Genomic DNA, 21,299 nt, shown 5'->3' on the forward strand with positions numbered 1-21,299 from the left:
TGTGCATGAATAAGCTTCAGCAAAGCTGCAGGAAAGTAACTTAAAAACAGAGAATGATCAGAAGTAAAAAAAAAAAAAAAGCTGAAGAAAAGAAAGTAAAGGTAGCCAGTCCTCCCTGATTGCATTGCTCACACTCTGGCTGGGGGATCAATAGTCATTCGCTTCTGCCCCAGAGGAAAGCAGGGCTCTGCTGTTTGTGTTCCTGTGTTCTGGCCGTTCCCTGGAGCTCAGCCTGGCCCTGCAGCCTCCTCAATTTCCCTGTGCTCTCGGGGGCTGCACAAATCCATCACCGCCCGCAGCAGCCCCGTCACCAGCGCAGCTCTGCCGCAGGAATTGCTGTGCAGGCTGGAGCAGGGCATGGAGCCTCTCCTTCCTCAGGAGTTTTGTCCCGTGCATTGTCCAGACCCTGCTGGAACCGAAGGAACTCATCCAGAGCATCTCATTTCCTTCTTCCAGAGGAGAACCCCGTGGTTCTCACCCTGAGGTACCACAGGGTCCTTCTTGCCACAGCCAGCCCTGCTGGAGGGGATTTGGTGACCAATCTGCATTTCTGAGCTCTGTGTGGAGGTCAGGCTGTGGCTGCTCTGGGGGAATGTGGTTTTTCACTCCCTGAAATGGGAAACAAACCAGAGACCCAACAGGGCTGTTGAGCCAAAAGTGTATAAAGAGATCATATTGTGGCAGAAGGTGGAGTCCTCATCTGAAGAGGTAGAGATCCCTGCTCCCCCAAATGTTATTTTATTTTACACTGAGCAATTAATGGAATATTCATCTGGGGATTGGCTATTCCAGGAAAATACATTTGTGCACTACATTCTACACATTTTGTCCGATTCCAGTGAGTGTAAATGTGATAGGTTCTGCTTGAAGCTGGAGATCCCCTAATGCCATCCCCAAATATTTTTCACTGTGAGTAAGTTGTGGGTTTTCAGATGATCTGAAAGCATGAATATTTTGCTTTAATTCAACAGCCAGGATTGCAGAGTGGTTATAGGTCTCAGAAGAGCATTCCTGGAATTTCTGTTCCTAAGAGATGCTGCTTTCAAACTTGAATCTTTTGAGGTTGTGCTAATTAAATGCCATTTGGAGAGGAGTGTCTGGGCTCTCTCTTTTCATTGCTTGGATTATTGTGCTTCAAATAAGCATAATATTTTTGTGGGTTTTATGAACTGGCCACAGATTTCTCAGCCTTAAGTAACCAAGAGTTGTGTGTGATCAGAGCATTCCATTTCTGTTCTGGCAGAGTCCCGAAAATGGCTCATGTGGAAGCAGCAGCATGTAGGGGATGATTCTACACATTTGCAAACCATAATTTAACAATCCAGCCTCTACCAGCAGTGCTGATCCTGGCAGTGTGTTGAGGTTTTTTTTTGTGAAATATTTTAGCATGATGAATTTATGGAACTCAAAATCCTTGAAATGCACCATTTTAAAAGTGTGGATGGAGACAGCTGGGGTGTAGCTGCCATGTGTCATCTGATACAAAACAAATATTTGTGTGGTGTTTTCCTGTCACAAGTAGGAAGTAGCTTGAAATCACTCACAAAGATATCCTGATTCCCTGAAGACCTTCCAGCCCAATTAATTTTACAAACTCAAGAGATTTGCGCCAGCTCCAGATAAGCTGTGAGTGATTTCAGACTTTCTGGTACTTAGCTGAAAGCACTTCCAGAAACTTCTGCCATCTCCCTTCTCTCATTACTGCTCATGGACAGGTGCTTGAGTCTCACAGAAACTGATGTAATGGGAAAGGAATAAATGGGGAGAAAAAAGAAACAACAGCAAATTCTGATTTCACATGGCAGCACGTGCACCATGGCAGAGTTGTGTGGTTATAGAGGAGTAACAGATTGTGCATGATCAATATGAGGACTGTGAGGTTTGATACATTGATAACATAATTTTAGGTGCCCAGGAACCCAAGAATATTCTAAAATGGATAACAGAGTCCTCCAGTCAGAAGCTGATATTGTTGGTAACCGCCATTCTTTCCTGTGACTCCTGTATGTTTAGCACTTTGGAGTTAATATTTTTTTCCTGTAAATGGAATTTCTTTTGTGTTGCTCTCAGGGAGGTAATTTAACACATTTCTGGTTTAATTATTAATTTTTTAAGTCCTCATCTCATAGAATTGCAATCTTTAGTCTGTGACAGCATTATGAAAGCATAAGCAGATAGTTTGAGAGTTTGGGTGATTATGAACATTAATTCAGCTTAGGGAAATCAGAGTCCTTATGCATAAATTTATCACTCTCTTGATGTTTGAAAACACCGTTTAAACACACTCCATATTGCAAGTTCCCATTTTGTGTCAAAAAGTTTCAATGATACAACTAAATCACATCAGGTGTGCCCTGAGGAATGTAGAAGTTATCAGGGGGTTGTGGTTTATCAGTGATAATTCAGTGGCTGCTGTGTCTGGGTTGTGCTTCCATCTCCTGAGAGCTGCTCATCCACAGTGGGGTGGTCAGTCAATCAAATACCCAGAAGCAGGTAAAGGTCACACTAGTGCAGAATACTAAAAGTATTAGGCATTAGAGCCTTGACAAATCATTCTCATGACAGTGATTGTAAAAAAGAGCAGAAAATGTCACAAAATGAATCAATTCTCATGAGACCCGCTGTAAGAATTATGGAAAAAAAAAGCAGTGTAACCCTCTCAGTGCTTTTGAGGTTCTGATTTTCCCGTTTCCCTCCAAGAGGGGAAGCTGCAGTTTGGTTTCACATGGGATGCAGGTGCCTTTTTGGATAGGAAATCAACTGTGAAATACACAGCTGGGTTTGCTGTGCAGCAGCTTGAACAAGAGTGCTCATCTTACAGATCTAGGCACAAATCTGGAATTAAAATTTCTGTGTGCTCCTAACTGAGCCCCTTGGGTCTAGAGGGGAAATCTGACAGCTCTTGGGTCAGCATCTCCTCATGTGGATGGAGGGCATGAAATATCCCAGGTATTTGATGGAAAATGTTCACATTAAAAATGTTTCCAGTCTTTCAGATGGGTGTCAGGGAGGATAAGATCAGGACAGAGGTTATGAGTGGTGTGAGAAGCTTAAATAATAGAGACAGACATGGGGTGAAAGCATCTGGAACTCTCCCCATGTTTAAAGCAGACCCTCTGATTTTGTAAAAATCAGGGCTCTTGGTATTGTCTAAATATGTGTGAAATTAGAGAGTGACAACCTGTTGCTTCTGTGAATTGTTGCACAGAGTAGCAGGGATGTTTGGATGTTTGGAGATTTTAATCTTGTTTATGCTCATGTGAACTTCTGCATGAAATTGTATTTTAAAGTGGGGTGAGCAAGCACACCATGTTAAACAGAAATTACCAGGATTGCAAAATGCAGCAGTGTCAGAAGCTCAGAAACATTTGTGCAACGCCAGTTCCGATCCCTTGAGCATTTGGCAAAGTCTTTAAATGACATTATCAGTGTTTTCCCCAGCACCCATTGCCCTGTGTGGGATGGAGATCTGTCCGTGGGTCTGTCCCCATCAGCAGCTGCACAGGGGGAAGGTACCTGGGGAATTTTTAGGAGCTGCACAAAAGCAGGGCATCAAGTCCCTCCAGGAAAGACTGTGACATTTTCAAGATGACTGCAGCTTCTCTGTGAAAGATGAATTTCTCACAATTCCTGATAAATATGAGTAATACTTGTTTGGATTATTTTCCCCCTCAGTAGGATTCTTTTGCCATGGTATAATAATGTTTTTGACATTTTGAAGTGGTGGTATTTAAAAATGTTAGGCCACTCAACATTTTTTAAGTATTGTCTGAAATGTTTTGATAAGGATCATCTAAAGTAGTTTCTCAACTTTTATTAACTGGTTAGAGAATCCAAGAATCCCAGATTGGTTTGTGTTGGAAGAGACCTTAGAGATCATCTCATTCCACCCCTGCCATGGGCAGGGACAGTTTCCATTAGACCAGGTTGCTCCAAGCCCCATTAAGATAAATCAAGGAGTCTTCATTTTCTCTTTTACTTTGATCATGCAGCATGATAAATGCAGAATTTCAAATGTTGTCCTTGAAAAAACCACTTCATGCTGTCATATGTCAGTTTTCCTGTTGCAAAATGGGAAAGCACATATTTTTGAGATATGGTTGTAATATCAGAACTGGCTGCAGGTGTAAGAGCACCCGAAGGAAGCTCCAGTGTTGGGCTGCATTTTTGGCTCTGGGCTGGGCAGGGTCTCAGGGCTGTCCTGGGTTCCAGCCTGGGCTCTGGTGCCCCCCTGGCTCTGGGGTGATGCTCCCACAGCCCAGCCCACACAGAGCTCCCCAACATCCATCCCAGCCTGCAGTGCCCGGTTACTCCCCAGTTACTCCCCAGTTACTCACCAGTTACTCACCAGTTACTCCCCAGTTCCTCACTGCTTCCATCCTTGGGCTCTCAGGTGATGCACTGAGGGATTTTTGTGCCCATTCCCAGGTGGCAGCCAGGGCACCTTCACTGACCACTGAGAGCAGCACATGCACTGGAGATAAACCTTCCAGCTGCTGCTGAGTCTGTTCACAAACATGAAAAACATCTGCAGGAACAAAATTTAGGAGTTTGGACCCATCTCCAAACTGCTTTAAGGCTTTGGGCATTTTACTGTTCTTATCCAAGAATTCAGTTTCACTGTCCTTTGTTAGTGCTGGGTTTTGCCTCCCTATTTATCACTAAGCAGGGATGATTCATTTCAGCGGGAGAAGCCTTCACATCCCAGCCTGATTTTGAAAATTAATTAATTAGTAAAATTTTGCAGGCATTCTGAAAATGTAAAGCATATTATATGTATTCCCTTATTAATTTTAATTAAAGTGAGTGTTCCTTTTCAGTCTTGGAAAGCCTAATTTGTGGGAGGTTTCAGGATTGTTTTCACTGTTGGCAATATGGTCTCTCATACTGACATTTCATAGAACCAGATATTTTATCATTGCTCTTTTAGCACAGCATGCTTGACCCATAGCAGCTTTGAATGCAAATAAAAAACAAGCCAATGCACAATGCTTGACTGTTATACTGAAATAATATGGCACAGCTAAACTGGGTTTCATTTTTCCTTCTGAATATTATTAATTGCAATGTGTTGACTGTTAATTTAATTAAATGTTTTGTTTTAATATAAAACCATTTTTCAGTTCACTGACTCACCATTTCATTTAATTAATTGCAAACCTCAGGATTTGATTACTCATAGTTGTCCTTTAGTTAATTTACTTGTTCACAGTTTTGACAGAAAAGCTTTCAAACTAATATGAAGGAGAGGCACAGTCTGACTAATCAGGAAACTGGAAAAAAATAGCTGTGGCTGGAGTATGAGATTAGCAGACACTCAGGGTCACCTGGAGAGCTCAGAGCCCTTGTATTCACCATGAAAATCCAATTTTCAGTGACTGGGCGCTGGTTAAATGTTGCACCCAAGACACCAGCAGAATGTGGTTGAGTTTTGGATCCTTATCCAAACACCAGGAAATATTTGCTGAGGAATAGATTGTGACATTACTGGGGGCAAGGGACACTGTCCCCTGTCTGTCTGTCCCTGTACACACAGCACAGCTCCCAGTGCCCTGTCTGTCTGTCTGTCCCTGTGCACAGAGCACAGCACCAATGCCCTGTCTGTCTGTCTGTCCCTGTGCACAGAGCACAGCTCCCAGTGCCCTGTCTGTCTGTCTGTCCCTGTGCACACAGCACAGCTCCCAATGCCCTGTCTGTCTGTCTGTCCCTGTGCACAGAGCACAGCTCCCAGTGCCCTGTCTGTCTGTCTGTCTGTCCCTGTGCACAGAGCACAGCTCCCAATGCCCTGTCTGTCTGTCTGTCCCTGTGCACAGAGCACAGCTCCCAGTGCCCTGTCTGTCTGTCTGTCTGTCCCTGTGCACAGAGCACAGCTCCCAGTGCCGTGTCTGTCTGTCTGTCCCTGTGCACTGAGGGCTCTGAGGGTTGTCCCTGTTTGACAGCAAATGCCCACAGTTTATTTCCTGGCTGTTCCTGACTGTTCACAGCCGGCAGAATTGAACTGAAGAAAGGAGAATTTCAAGTGTAAATGGGCAGGAAAACCCAGAAGCTTTGAAGTGTGTGATCCAGTACGTGGGCTTTCCTAGCAATGCTTTTTGGGTTTGTTTAGGGGGAAGTAGAGGGGTAGATGTAAATGTTACAGCAGTTCCCAGGACATTTTTCAAAGTGAGGTGCTCTAAGTGAGATTCTGCTGCTGATAATGATTCATCCAAGAGGATGGAAATGATTCTTTAGTTCTTTGTAGATCCTTAGATAAGTCAGTCAAAGAACAGCCCTCTTCTCCAGAGCTAGCCCAAGCTGAGTCAATTATAGAAAAGAGTTTTATTAGTAGTTAAATTAAATAATAGCTCCAGTAACATTATCCACGGTGCCTAATTGAAGATTGTGCCAGTGCTGCCTATTCTGTTTTCTGAATCATTTCAGTCAGCAGCACCCCCTTACTGCTGAACCAATTTGTTTCAGCCTGAATTTTGTTATCTCTCAGAGCTGCTGAAGAATTACTACATTGTTTTTAAAGTGCCTCAGACAGATTCTGTGACTTGAAGTAAGAAGTTATATAGACTGGGGAGCGAGGGAGGGAATGAAGACTTTGCAGACAGAGTTTGGGGACAATCTCAGCTCTGTTTTCAGGCCTGTGCCTGGCTGTGCAGGACCTTGGTGCTCTCTGCACTGGGGCTGAGTTTTACCCCTGAAACTTCAGCAGCTGAGGTGCAGTGACTTTGGTGTGGCAGATGGCACAGCAGAGTTTTCTGATCCATCACTGTTTCTTGGCTGGTGTCCTTATGGCAGCTGTGGCTGCTTAGGGAGCTCAGAAATGCCTGACAATAATTACCTTTCATTTCTGCAGGCCTCATCGTGCTGATTTGGGGACTGGGTTTGTTATTTTCTGTTTGTTCCATGGTACCTTGCTGCCTTCATTACACTTCTGGTGCAACTCTTCAGTGCAAGGTTTTGGGGAATTTTTCTTTTCTTTTTTTTTTTCTGTTTTTTAATACAGTGCCCTGGATAATTTTTTTTTTCTCTTGTTGTTTCTCTGAACATTTTGCTAAAGATCTGAATTTTCTTCCATTCTCTATTTACCTCTTTATAAATAGTTTCTTTACTGTTTTACATGTTTAAATAAATTTCATGGCTTCCAATTTCATGGCTTCTTTCTATATCAAGAACCTGTATAAACACTGAGCCTGGTGAAAACACTGGAATATTGGTTTATCAGTGCATCTCTGGGTACATACAAATGATAAAATGTTGGAAGAAAAAACTCTGTGTTCCAACAATATATTTTTGTAAGCATTAAAATGTGTGTGAATTCTTTGCAAATGGATTAAAATAGAAAGTGAAAAGGTGCCTGGAAATCTTGAAAACAGTCAATTCCTCAGAACGGTGATGATGCTTATTTTTTTTTTTTTTTTTTACTTCCTGAAAATAATGTAAAACTCACTCAAAGAGCAATCCCACTTCCTTTCCCTAAGAGAAAAAAAAGTGAAAAAGTTTGCAGACTATTTCATCTTCTCCAGAAAGTGTGGGGAGAGTTTTATCATTGAAGATGTATTCTGTGATGGATTAAGTGAGAGTGTCTGAGATAAAACCAGGAGTTTAAACATCAGGATTTTATATCTGCTTGATGAAAAACCTGTAGCATTTGTGAAAGAACTTTAAAGGGTGTTGAAAAAAAATTACAGCGTAGTGGTTTTTTGTGTGAAGTGAGAGCTGCATTAAATAACCTAAAAGACAAAAATATTGGTGATGATCAGAATATCTTTGCTGAACTTGCCCAAATTGCTGTGTCCATGTGTGATGAAAGGATTGCTTCCTTTGTTAAACCTCTCTGAAATAATCAGAACTTTGTGCAGCCCTCTGGAGGAGCAGCAGAGCTAATCTCAATGTCAGATTCTTAGCAGAATTTACAAGAGTGTTGTAATTTATGGAAAGGGTGTGGAAATTATTAGTTCCCTTTTATCAGCATCTAAATCTCTCAGTAAGCAATGCTTTCCAGAAGCAGACTATTTAATTCTGGTTACATCTATGATATTTTAGTGGTTTGGTAGAACAGGCACCACCACCAAAAAAATAATGGGTTTAATAAATGCAATCAGTGATTTTGTGGAGCTAGGTAGCAAATAATAAAAGCAAGTCTTGCTGTACTGAAGGGAAGAATAAACCCATTTAATCCATAACTGAGTGAATAAACAGTTGAACCTGTAGAGATACTTTAGATTTTGTGCCTGTATCTTTTGGATTTTCCTGCAAAAACCTCAGATTATTTTCAATCACATCTTGCCCAGAATAAAAGTAATTTGCTACTGTCTGTAAGAAAATCTGATTCTTTATTTAGCAACCCAGCCAAAATGATAAAACTTAAAAACGTCACACTTACGAAAAAAAAGATGCTGGGAATCTAAACAACAACAATAATAAAAGATTTATAATTATAGTAAACCTGATGTTACTTTGCTTCTTCTCTTTTACTACTGGAAATTAATTGGGGTTTAGTAATTTGAAAATCTTCTACCAATACTCCCCTTAATTCTGGGAATTTCTGCTGGTCTTAATGGTCTCTTAAAAGTGGGATTGATTCTGTAATTATCCAAGTTGTGTTTTTCTACACATTTCCAATGTAATATTTTCATGTTACAATAATATTAATTCAAACCAGCAAATTCCCAAAAGGACAAAAAATATTTGGGTGCTTAATAGAACAATGAATGCTGTACTATTACATGTTAATTTGCTTTGAACTGCTGAAATTAAGGAATACTGTATCTTACTCTGCATGTGGAAATTTTGTTGCAGCTAAATAAGTCAAGCAGAAAGTGATCAAAGTGACAAGGTGATCAAAGTGACGGGAAATTATATTTAAAAGTATAATCAAAAGGGATACCATTAAATAAATATTTCTTTGTGCTCTACATGTTAAAAAGAAAAATAAACATGAAAGATTTTTTTAAAAAATTCTTAGAATGGTGTATTGAAGTGGCTTGACTCTAAAACAAAGATGGTGTTCAGGGATAGCATTACTGTACTGGACTAAGAATGGCCTTTGGATTTATGTGACTTTTTCTTACTGAAAAGGAATGTTCTGTTCATACCTGCAGTGCCACACTGTACAATCTGACACTGCATATTGTTTATTTAAATTTTCCAGGTCTGACAGCAGCTGCCATGGCAGAGGCGATGAAGCTGCAGAAAATGAAACTCATGGCCATGAACAGCCTGCATGGAAGTGGGAGTCAAAATGGAACCGAGTCAGAAAACGAAGAGCTCAATTCTAATGCAGGTAAGGGATGCTGTGCCCTGGAGCTCTCAGCACCTGGGTCTCAAATTATTGGGCTCTTGTGTTTTGTAAGCTTTGCCCTGCAGTGCTAAATCAGAATTAGTGCTCTCACTCCATAATGCTCCAGTTTTAAGAGCTCCCTTCAGTAATTGTTTGAAAAATACTGGTGAAGGATCATCATCATCATTAGGGCTGGACACAGAGATTTTAAAGGGCCCCCTAAATACATCTGGAGTAACAAAAGATTTCTCCAGTGGCATTGGCACTGTCTGGAGTTTTCCAGTAGATGATGGAAGGTTTCCAAAAGGCCAGGCTGTGGGAACTCCTGAGTCCCACTTGGAGAAAGGCAAGGCAGGGAATGCTCCATCACCAATTTATGGCTTTTCTGCACTTGGTTCTTTCCTTGGGTGGGTGTTTGCAGGGCCCAGCTGTGCAGGGGTTTGTGTTTGTCCTTGGCTGGGGCTGGAGTCACCTTGGCCAGGAGGCCCTGGCATGGAACACGTTCCTGTGCTGCATAAACATTAATGCAGGTTTGAACTGAGCTCCCCAAGCTACATAAACATTAATACAGGCTTGAGCTAAGCTTCCCCAAAACCAGGGTTCAAAGGTGAAGTCAAAACAGCTCCTTTGAAGAGGAAACCTTTGTTTATTCTGATGTCCTTCCAGGTGAATAGGGGAGATTTTTGCTTGGTCAGTGTAGGGAACCTGGAACAGACAGATCCATTTTGTCTCTGGTACCTGCCAGGGCACTTTCCCTGCATCCTGCACCTCTGCCCCTTGGGGAGCAGATTTTGTTGGTTTCCTTTGCCAATTCAAGAGGAGAGGCTGAGAGTGATGCCCGTGGCATCCCCCTCTCCTTTGGCATTCCCTGCTGTGCTGCATGTGCATCCTCCCAGCAAAATGGTAATTTATTAGACCAATAAAGCAGCAGCTGGGAGGTCTTAGACTCATTTTCTAAAGGAATAACTTTGAATTCATGACAAATTATGCACAAAGCAGTCTTTCCAAAAGTGGTATTGCCTTTTGCTAATTTTGTGTACTCATCTGTATTTGAAGAAATCTGGCTTCTAACTGGTGCATTAAACCTTTCCCCAGCTTCCTGTTCTGTAGGATGTGTATTCCTATTCACCTCTCAGGCCCTAATAAATTAGGGCACATTGAATTCTGAAAAAAAGCACTGAAAAATCCTATTTAGTGGTAACTAAAATAGTTTGCATAAAGTTCAGAATGAATTCTGAAAGTTCACTGAATGCTAAGAAAAAGGGCTGAACATGGAATTACTACAGAAAAGTAAGGAAACTTCATACAGAAAAGATGCAGGGTTGGTGTGGGGGTTTTAAAAGCTGCTGTGCAAAAGTTTAACTTGAGTGCTCATAGTTTTGTGTGTTACCTGGTAGGGCAAAATTTGTGCACCTGATGTGGGGAGAATCTACATTAATGTGATTATTTTAGGTGGAGCAAGGAGTTTTTAGGGACTCACACCAGCCTTTGGACAGTGCATCGAGGGTGTGCATTCACAAGGGAGTTCTCTGTGGTTTAGCAATACAATGAGGTCTACAACCAGCTCAGTGCCAATTTAAATATTTGGAAGAGTTCCCACTGACTTTAGTTACAGTGGGACCCAAGAATAAGAGTGTGGTGGCAGCTCCATACAGATCTTTTCTCAATTCTCTCCCCTTTTCATTGCCTGGTGCAGTAAAATTGCCAAGTGCAAATTTTCTGGCTTCAGTGCTGGTGTTGTTTGCAGAGCAATAGGCCCTGATCAAAAAGAACTATTATTAATCCTATTAAAAATCACAATTTCCCCTCTTTCCAGTATGTGCAACTTGAGTTTTGGGATAACTTTTGTAATGAGTGGATTCCTCCTTTATTGCTGGGTCACATTACAAAGATTTACCTTGAGCAGAATGTGTCAAAATGGAAAACAGCCATGAAAAGAGTGGAAAAGGTACATTTCACCAAATAAAATAACTGAACAATTATCAAACACCACAGAAAACTGCTTGGTGTGGCATGAAGAGAGTGGGAATTTTGTTTAGAAGTTAATACTCAGGTTGTAACTCTGACCTGCTGTGAAGGGAACCCCAGGATAATTCCATGTGCATGAAACCTTCACCAACTGTTTGCTTTGCTCTAGACTTACAGGTTAAATTACTATTAAAAATAAAATGGGGATGTGAAATGAGGAAGAAAATTGAATTTTGATTTTTTTTTTTACTAAGAAGAGGTAGAAAGGATCAGAGCAAAGGAGTCAGAAGCCTCATAAGTGAGAAAAACATTTTATTTTAGGAGAGAGACCTACAGTTTCTTTGATTTGAGGTTGTGTTTAATAGCTTCTGTAATGGCTGCAACATGACTCTGCATCTAGATTTCAGCATGAATAACAACCTGTTCGTGTTTCATTTAGCTCCAAATGAGAAATTCTGTGTTTTATTGTTTTAGGAAATTAGTCTGTGTACTATTGCTCCTGGAACTTTATAATTAATCACTAAAGGTTATGGCTGTGGAGAGTTTGTGGGAAATAGATGTCTGAATGATTATAATTGTAGCTGTCAAATCAGAAATATGCTTGTACAGAGCCGAGGACCTTTTGCTTCCTTTGATTTTTTTTTCTTTTTACAGTAACAAAGACTCAAAGAGTTGCAGTTTTATTTAAAACAATTTAGTTGGGTTTTTACCTCAGTGTTACACATTGACTTCCTACAATGCCACTAAATATTTCACTTTTGGATATGTGCCTTCCTGCTCGTCCCACAGTCTGATAGATGAGTGGAATACTCTCTTTTTGCTGTTGTTTATTTTAAATTAAATATGTAATTGAGCAATATTAAGTCCTAAAGCTTTATTGCCAGATTATTTTGCAAGTGTGTCGTTATATACAGGCCATTAGTATAATAAAAAAAAAGTGTTGAGGATGTCTTGGCATATTCATCTCAATCCCCATCTGTATCTGGTGAAGTATGAAATAATTTTGGGTTTGCTTCTTACTGATGCCTGGCCTGTCACTTTTACAGCCTCTTCCTCTGTGCATCATTATGATGATGGAAACTTTTAAGAATTCTCCGTCTGAAGCCAGAATTTGTCCTGTCAGTTTAAAATCTGATTCTCAACTCAATTTAACATTGACTAATTCCTCAGATATTATTATATTTTTGTCTAGCAAATTGCAGGTGTGGAATTGAACCTTACAAATGTGTCTGAGGGACGGGGGATAAATGTGCCACTTCTTTTCCTGTTTCTAATCCAGCTGGTGGTTTTTTGCCATCAGGTCCTACCTACCTCCTTTCCATGATGTCACCATAATCTCAGTACTGGTGGAGTTTGGTACTGGGATATTCTAAATAACTTATTAAAAATAAATGCTGCAAGAATTAATGCTGAAAATATAGGGGAAAAAATTCCCCAAAAAAGTTCAATTTGAAGATTTTTTTTTTTTAATTGAAGCAATGCTTTAGTTCACAGTGCTGTGAAGAATGCTGTTATACATTTGAACATTGATGTCCTCCTTCCACTCTCTCTGCAGAAGAGAAAGAGATTTTTTTGCACCTTCCTACTCATCATATGAAGTGTTGAAGCAAAACTTCTCTGGCAGTAGAAAATCTCCTCTTTAATCTGGCCCTGGAGCCTCTGTGGCCCCACAGTCCAGCTGACCTGGGCTGGCTCCTCCTTGGGGTTTGATGTCCCTCTCCATCTTGGGGTGGGAGCTGGGCTGAACCTGGAGAACCAGGACAAAGGAGCCTGGGCATGGGAGAATCCATCCCTCTGGAATCTCAAATTCCCTGTGACTTTTGTGGCCTTTTCCTCCTTTTTGGCTCCTCCAGGTGAGCCTTGGAGAGGACACAGTGGCACCTGAAGGTTGCCAGGAGTGGTTGTGGCTTTTCTGCTCCTCTTGGGAAGTGAGGAAGGGCTGGAGGGAGCAGCTGGAGCTGAGTCCTGCTCACTCCAGCCCAGCCACAGAATCTGTTATTTCTGTAGAAATAAGATAAATGGAGCCAAAGCTCTCTGGTTGCACAGAGGTGTTGAGGAAGATGAGCTCCTTCATCATGCAGAGCTGAGACCAGGTGAAGTGTTCTGTAAATTACCATGTCATTGCTTAGGGCGATCTGGAACTTAGCTGAAATCTGAGCTTTTCTTTTTAATGGCGTGGCAGCAGGTGATGTGTGAAGTGTGAGATGGGATGGATGGATGGTGAAACAGGGGCTGGGTGATGCCACCTGGATGTCCCTGAAGCCGCCTGAGCCAGGAGGGATCAGATCAGAGCGTGGCCGTGGTGACAGGAGCTGTGTGTGCAGAGCCTCAGAGCACAGAGTGAGGCAGGTATTTCCTTCTGGTGCCTTTGGGAGCTAGCATGCATGATTTAAGAAATGTGTTTTGCTTTCCCAGGAGAGATATCAAACAGTACTAAGTGTTTCAGTGGTATTTCCTTAGGAAGTCAAAATGTTATTCTGTATGTAGAGGCTTGTTGCTTAATTTCCAGACAAGGAGCTAAGTTAGGCGGAAAAGAAAGGCAAAACACCCGAGCTTTTGGCATATGAGGATCAGAGAAAAAGCTCTCTCATAGAAAAAAAAAAAAAAAAAGTGTTATCTTTTTATCCTTCTTTCCCTTCAGTACCTGCCATGCAGTTTTCTCACAAATGCAAACATCCTTCACAATCTGTTTAAAAAACCACAAATACATCACTCGGAGGAATATTTAAGGAACCATCAGGAGGGAAAAAACTCATTGGTTTAATGGAATGCTGTCAAGGAAAATCAGCATCACAAACGACACAGGGGCAGAATTGATACTTTTGCACTGACATGTTAAAAGAAAATCCCATGCATTATTTAGAAAACCCAGAAATCTGTCAGCTGTATGATTGCCGAGTTAGCAGAAGCAGGAGGATGCTGCTCAAGTTGAAAAGAAACGCGTAGGCACAGATCCATATTGTAACCTTTCATGTTCTCCACCCACCATGAATACCCAGCTATTACACGGTCAGCATTTTTTAGTTTTTCTCTTTTAAAATTTTCAAGTGCTTGAAAAGTCAAAAGAGGTAGGTCTTTTCTCTAAAAAGCAGGATGCCAAGGCTGTTATTTTATTGTAAGAATGTAAAAATGACAGGACCAGAGAACAGGTTTTTTTAAATCCTTGAGTACCATGTAGATTTCATGAAGTAATTTTTCCTGTTGTTAAGGCAAGTATTTTTGTGTTACTTGAGCAGAGAGTTATGCATTTTCTGAAATAGTTCTGAATTTCCTTAAATTGTCCTTTGGCCAGGAGGGATATGTGCAGTCTTGAAGCAGGAGAGAATTTAACATGTTTTGGTTTTTGTGCTGTCTCATCCAAAAACCAAACTGTACTCCAGCCCGAGCAGACACATTTAAACATTTTATCCTAAAAATTGGGATCTCTGTGCTGTTTTTGTGGGTAGAACAAATGCTGGTGATGGTGAGGATGAGGTGGGAAGGTGAGAGGAGGCACAGAGGGGATGCTTGGCCCTGTTGTGGGGACAGGATCTGCACAGGGAGGTTTCGCCCAGGGACATCACACCCGAAGGAGATTCAGGGCATGGTGACACTTGGTGATTTCAGGATGTGCTTCATGCCCAGCCTCGGAGTTGTGCTTTCATGGAACTTTGTTGAATCCTCATGGAAATGACGGTGAAGTTTATGTGAGCTTTTTCTGTGAAGGTGGAGTGAAGGAACTCAAACATTCTCATGACATGGGGGCTTTAAAAAGCTTTCCCCAGTGCTGCTTGTGAGGAAAGATCCATGGCCTGGGAGTGACAGGAGCAGGGAATTCCCTGTGGATGGTGTCAGTGATGCCTCCATGGGGACAGACTCTGATAATCCTGGATGTGCTGTTGTATTTTCAAGATGCAGCTCCTCAAGCACTAACCAGGAGGAGAAATGCTGTTTGTTTGGGTCAGCTGTGCCTCGTTGGCACTGTGCTGTTTTCTCTCTGTTCCTCCCAGTGGGCCCCTCAGTCATCCCAAGAACCCAGTGTCCATGTGGGAAGTTTGGGAGTAAGATGCAGATATCCATTTACTTGGCAAATTGTGTTTTTTTGTAGAGTGAGTGTCAGTGGATATTTTGTGCTGTGTTACCCCAGCACTGGGCAGGGTTTAGTACCAAGGATTTCAGGGGGCTTTAGTGAAACTCAGTTTCAGTGGAATGCAAAAATGAATTTTTTAACTGCAAACTTACTTTAAGGTCCCATTTTACATACATTCTTAAGCATTTACCTATTGAATGCATGTGAATCATTTAACTGTATTTTTAAAGTATTCATTTAAATTTGAACATAAATACTTTATGGTAAATGTAGATGATGATTCACACATAATTGTTGATACATCAGCTAATATTTATGTCTTTGGATTGACTGACACCCAACTGAGAAATGTGAAGTAGCTCTGGCTTTAGGTTTAAATCTAATAAAGGAGATATAACTCCAGAAGAATTTTGAAAAAGAAATTCTCCCCTCTTCTCTGTAACTGAAGCATCTTTTTCAGTGAGAGGAATTATCTTTTTCATACTTACCTTACACATGCTGAAATTAACTGTGTTTATAAAACATCCTGAGCTAATGTAAACTGGTTTAAAGATCAAGCAAATTTAGGTTTTATCCTTTATTGGCTTCTTTTTAGAAAAGTTGGTATTACCTCGTGAAGCTCTGATTGTGTGATTGCTTTTTGGGTGGGTAATTCCCAAGGGCATATTTTAAATGGAATCATGACAATTAAATATTAGATACTGCTAAGTGTTTGCAAATAGAGAATATATATACACTTGTAAGTTTATATTTCAGCCAGTAAGCATCTCACATAATCTGTTTCCTTGGTATATTTTGGTTGTTACTTTAATTGAAGTCGAAGAACTGTTGTTCCTTTTTTCCTCAGAATACTCAGGAAATACAGATTACTGTTGTTCTTTTTTTTTTTTTTTTAATGAAGACAGGATTCCTTACAATGATTTCTAACTTTTGCTGGAACAAATCTGTAGATTCATATCTATTAAAGATTCATATCTGTTAAAAAGCCCTGCCTACCACCAAACCAAATGCCCCTGGGTGCGCACGGCGTGATCATAAACAACCTCTCCAGATTCTTGCCATATCTGCTAGCAGAACTAAGTGCAGCAAAAGATAAACTAATGACAAAATGTAAATGCTGTGGCTAAACGGAGGAGAATTGAGAGCTTTCACATGTCTGTCACCTTTCAGATCCTTTACAAATTTATAGTCTCAGAGTGCAGAGGTCTAAATCTTCAAAGCTTGAAAAACAGAGGTGCAGCATGAACTAATCTTCATTTTTTCCCCTATCTTCTTACAGCAGCACTAATGGAAATGTATTTTGTTTAATGACTCTGAAATCCTGTTTGTAATTAGATGTGGGAATTGGTCTTACTTTGTAACAGATGATACTGGAATAATAATATGAGAGATGCTACGCTGAGACCACTATCCTCCTAAATCTATATCATTTTTCATTTTATTGACAGGAAATGTGTTCCTGGAACAAAGAGATTGATTTTAAAGAGTGGAAAAATAATGTCTAGTAAAAACTCGAATGAAAACATTTTAGCATTACTTTAATTGTATTACAAGAGTATATTAACCCTTCAGCTATATTTTTGATTTTAGTAAACAATCTTCTTACAGTTGTTGCTTTGTCACTGGTACAATCTTTGAATGAATGCACCAAAAGGTAAAGAACTTTAATTAATGACGGGGTGCATACATTTGAAATTCATATCATATTTCAGAAGGATTATTCAAAATAATTAATTTTGTCTCTTAAAACACTTTTCCAGTCGTAAATGAAGTGATTAGGAGTGGGCACAGAAGATGTGAGTGAGGGCTGAACTGACACAGTCCCTTCAGAGTATTGGTCTCTTTACTAGGTCTTGATGTCATAAATCATTTTGGCCTCTCTGGAGCCAAGGCTACATTTTTTCCTTGGTTATAATTCTCATTTTTGTTGGTAGTAGCTGAATTCTGTGCCCCTACAATGTGCAGAAGGAAAGCAGGTGGCTCCAAAGTGTTCCCATTAAGACAAGGTCTCGTGTTCATCTGCAAGGCTCAGGGGCTGCACAGCGCTGTGGGGAGTGATACTGATCAGAACCACCAAATTTAGGACTTTCTGTATAAAATTTTATGAAGAGCAAGGCAGATTGGCTGCCCCACACTCCGAAAGGAAAAGCATTGCAGCTGAGGTGCTTCAGTGGGGTGCTGTGGCTGCTGAGGGACGCGGTGAGCAGAGGGTGTCCCTGCAGTCCCAGGGTGAGCAGAGGGTGTCCCTGCAGTCCCAGGGTGAGCAGGCCCCGCAGCTGGGGGCAGAAAGGCCAGGGAGCGCAAGGGCATGATCCTGCTCTACCCTTCTGAAATGCATCTGGAATTTTGTGTTAAAACATCCTTGGAAATAGCAAAATCAGAGCCAGGAGCAGGCAGCATCCCTGGGTGACCAGCAGAGCTCTGGCAGAGTGGGTGCCAGGAGGGCTCAGGGATTTGCGGGATTTCCACAGTGCAAGGATAAGGAAATACCATATGTCAGATACTTTTTTTTTTCTTTCTTTCTTTCCCCAGGTCATTGTATGTACTCTTATTCCACTAAATCTCATCTACTGATCATTTTGCACAAAGTAACATGTTCAAACTCTTTGGTCTAATTTCCCATTGCAGGGTGTAAGGATGTGAGGAATCTGTAAAGAATTCCAGTAAAAGCAGGTATTAGTGATAGTTCCTTTGTTAACAGTAGTGAGTCCACTTCAGTCTCACATTAATGATATTTTGACAATAGAAAATACTTCAATATTTTAATTACATGTAAAGTCTGGAACATTCCTGTTCTTGTTAAGGCACATATAAGTTAGGATGAAAACTGGCACATTACCTTTGATGCGGGCCACATGCTGAGAGTCCCCCAAAGGATGTCACTGACAGTGATACAGCTGCCAACAGCAGGAGTCTCATGAATGACAATTTTAATCAGATTTTTTCAAAAAAAGTCCTCTAACATACAGTTAATTTATGTTTGAGGCAAGAAATGGTTGTGGTGTGATTATTTGGAATATTGTCTTACTTAAAGGAGTAGCATTAATCCCCCAGAATTTTCAGGCCGTGGGTTTGTAGTTAAGGATTCAGCACTAGATTTGTGCGGCGTGCCCTGAGCTGACATTTCTGCAGCTGAGATTTGGTAGCAGTTTTCCTTGCAACAGTTGGTGCTGTTGAAATGTCTGGCTGATCTGTGAATTTGATGAGACAGAAGTCACCCTGGTCTCCAGTAATTCTGCCTCTCCTTGCACCCACAGAGAACAAGGCATCCCTGAGTTGTGGAGCAGGGGCTGTGTGGGTAAGCAGGACACACATAGATCAGAGCCCTGCTCCTTTTTATAGAATACCTTGGCTCTCTTCAGCACTCAGATTCAAGTTTTATTTTCCTTTAATGAAGTTTTGATCTGTGAGAAAATCAGGATTATGCATTTATTTCTGTGATTTTACAGTAAGCATCTGACAGTTTTGCATAATAGGTTATGCTTTCTGCTCCATATTCTGTTTAAAAAAATCTGGAATCCAAAGCTGTGAGTGACATTTTGGTAGAATTTTAGCAAGTACAGTCATTACCAAATTAAAAATAGATACAGGTGGGTAGTCTGTGTTTTTAGCTCCTTTTAAAAAAACCCAACCCTTGACTGTATACAAGAGCAGCAGTTTATCAGATCATTATAGTCACAATTAGGAAAGACCAGCAATGTTGTCTCAGACCAAGAGTAAATTTACCTTTATCCACCAGAGACTTTAATTTCCATGGCTGTGACATCTTTTCCTCAAATGAAATTCTTACTCTTAATTTTTTAGAAGGTTAATTTAAATTAATAAGATCACTGAAGAGTATTAAAACGTGGTCCATTTAGTCAAGGAGAAGAAAATGTTATTGGCACCGTATAATTGAAGCTGGTAGTTTGTCCATAATCTAAAGGAAAAACACTTGGATTTTTAATACAAGTCTCAGTGCTTTATTATTTTGGAAATCCAACCAACGTTAGGCTACCTGGTACCTAACTAATACGTATTTATTGGGCAGTTGTGTGTAGAGGAAGGTTCCACAGGGCAGGGCAGTGCTGCTGCTGTGCGTGGGCACTGCAGGCTGTGGGTGACACCTGGCGCAGGGGGAAGGGGGGGTTTGGGACATTTGCACCCTGCAGGATGGCTCTGCCTCTGGGTCAGGACATCCCTGCAGGATGGCTCTGCCTCAGGGTCAGGACATTTGCTCCCTGCAGGATGGCTCTGCCTCTGGGTCAGGACAGTTCCACCCTGCAGGATGGCTCTGCCTCTGGGTCAGGACAGTTCCTCCCTGCAGGATGGCTCTGCCTTTGGGTCAGGACAGTTCCACCCTGCAGGATGGCTCTGCCTCTGGGTCAGGACAGTTCCACCCTGCAGGATGGCTCTGCCTCTGGGTTGGGACATTTGCACCCTGCAGGATGGCTCTGCCTCTGGGTCAGGACATCCCTGCAGGATGGCTCTGCCTCTGGGTCGGGACATCCCTGCAGGATGGCTCTGCCTCTGGGTCAGTTCAGTTCCACCCTGCAGGATGGCTCTGCCTTCGGGTCAGGACATCCCTGCAGGATGGCTCTGCCTCTGGGTCAGGACAGTTCCACCCTGCAGGATGGCTCTGCCTTTGAGTGAGGACATTCCTGCGGGATGGCTCTGCCTCTGGGTCGGGACAGTTCATTCCTGCAGGATGGCTCTGCCTCCGGGTCAGGACAGTTCCACCCTGCAGGATGGCTCTGCCTTTGGGTCGGGACAGTTCCTCCCTGCAGGATGGCTCTGCCTTTGGGTTGGGACAGTTCCTCCCTGCAGGGTGGCTCTGCCTCTGGGTCAGGACAGTTCCTCCCTGCAGGATGGCTCTGCCTCTGGGTCAGGACATTCCTGCAGGATGGCTCTGCCTTTGGGTCAGGACATTTGCACCCTGCAGGATGGCTCTGCCTTTGGGTCGGGACAGTTCATTCCTGCAGGATGGCTCTGCCTCTGGGTTGGGACAGTTCCACCCTGCAGGATGGCTCTGCCTCTGGGTTGGGACAGTTCCACCCTGCAGGATGGCTCTGCCTCTGGGTTGGGACAGTTCAACACTGCAGGATGGCTCTGCCTCTGGGTCAGGACAGTTCATTCCAGCAGGATGGCTCTGCCTCTGGGTCAGGACAGTTCCTCCCTGCCTCTGGGTCAGGACATCCCTGCAGGATGGCTCTGCCTCTGGGTCAGGACATTTGCACCCTGCAGGATGGCTCTGCCTCTGGGTCAGGACATCCCTGCAGGATGGCTCTGCCTTTGGGTCAGGACAGTTCCTCCCTGCAGGATGGCTCTGCCTTTGGGTCAGGACAGTTCCACCCTGCAGGATGGCTCTGCCTTTGGGTCAGGACAGTTCCACCCTGCAGGATGGCTCTGCCTCTGGGTCAGGACATCCCTGCAGGATGGCTCTGCCTTTGGGTCAGGACAGTTCCTCCCTGCCTCTGGGTCAGGACAGTTCCACCCTGCAGGATGGCTCTGCCTCTGGGTCAGGACAGTTCCACCCTGCAGGATGGCTCTGCCTTTGGTCTCCCGCTGCACTTTGTGGTGTTGAGGATCATCCAACCCAGCACCTGCAGGCTTGTTTCTTTACCATACTCCAACTCTCCCAGCCTCATGTCTGACTGACAGTTGCCCAGCTTAATTTTAGAAATTCCATAGGCTTTCTGATCATGCCCATTTTTCCTATTGTTTCCTTGTTAAAAGTTCCTTGCTGCATCTTGTCCTGCACACCGTGGGTGCAGAGAACAATTTATTCTCTTTATGACTGCACATGTTCTTTATCTAGAGAAGACAATTAGTGAGCTCCTGCGTGTTTTCCCTTCCCTCCAGTGCCCAATGTGCTGTTCTGCAGGGCTCACACTGAGGGTTTGCTCAGCTCCCCTGTGCTGGGATGTGCTCCTGGCCCCTCTCCGGGTGATTCAGATCCTCCTGCTCCCACCCAGGGCAGTGCCGGGTCAGGGCCGGGCTGCAGGCAGGAGT

At 42.5% G+C, this 21,299-nt stretch overlaps 1 protein-coding gene across 6 annotated transcripts in view; it reads left to right on the forward strand.

The window, feature by feature from the left end:
- Nucleotides 1-21,299, forward strand: part of DACH2 (dachshund family transcription factor 2) — a 239,234-nt gene that overhangs the window by 145,883 nt on the left and 72,052 nt on the right. For all 6 annotated transcript variants that reach the window (XM_074551314.1, XM_074551311.1, XM_074551316.1 and 3 more), the window contains exon 3: nucleotides 9,143-9,274. In XM_074551314.1, the coding sequence (XP_074407415.1) occupies nucleotides 9,143-9,274 (132 nt within the window). The remainder of the gene's footprint in view (nucleotides 1-9,142; nucleotides 9,275-21,299) is intronic.

The sequence above is a fragment of the Zonotrichia albicollis genome, chromosome 14, assembly GCF_047830755.1.
Source record: "Zonotrichia albicollis isolate bZonAlb1 chromosome 14, bZonAlb1.hap1, whole genome shotgun sequence".
Lineage (NCBI taxonomy): Eukaryota > Metazoa > Chordata > Aves > Passeriformes > Passerellidae > Zonotrichia > Zonotrichia albicollis.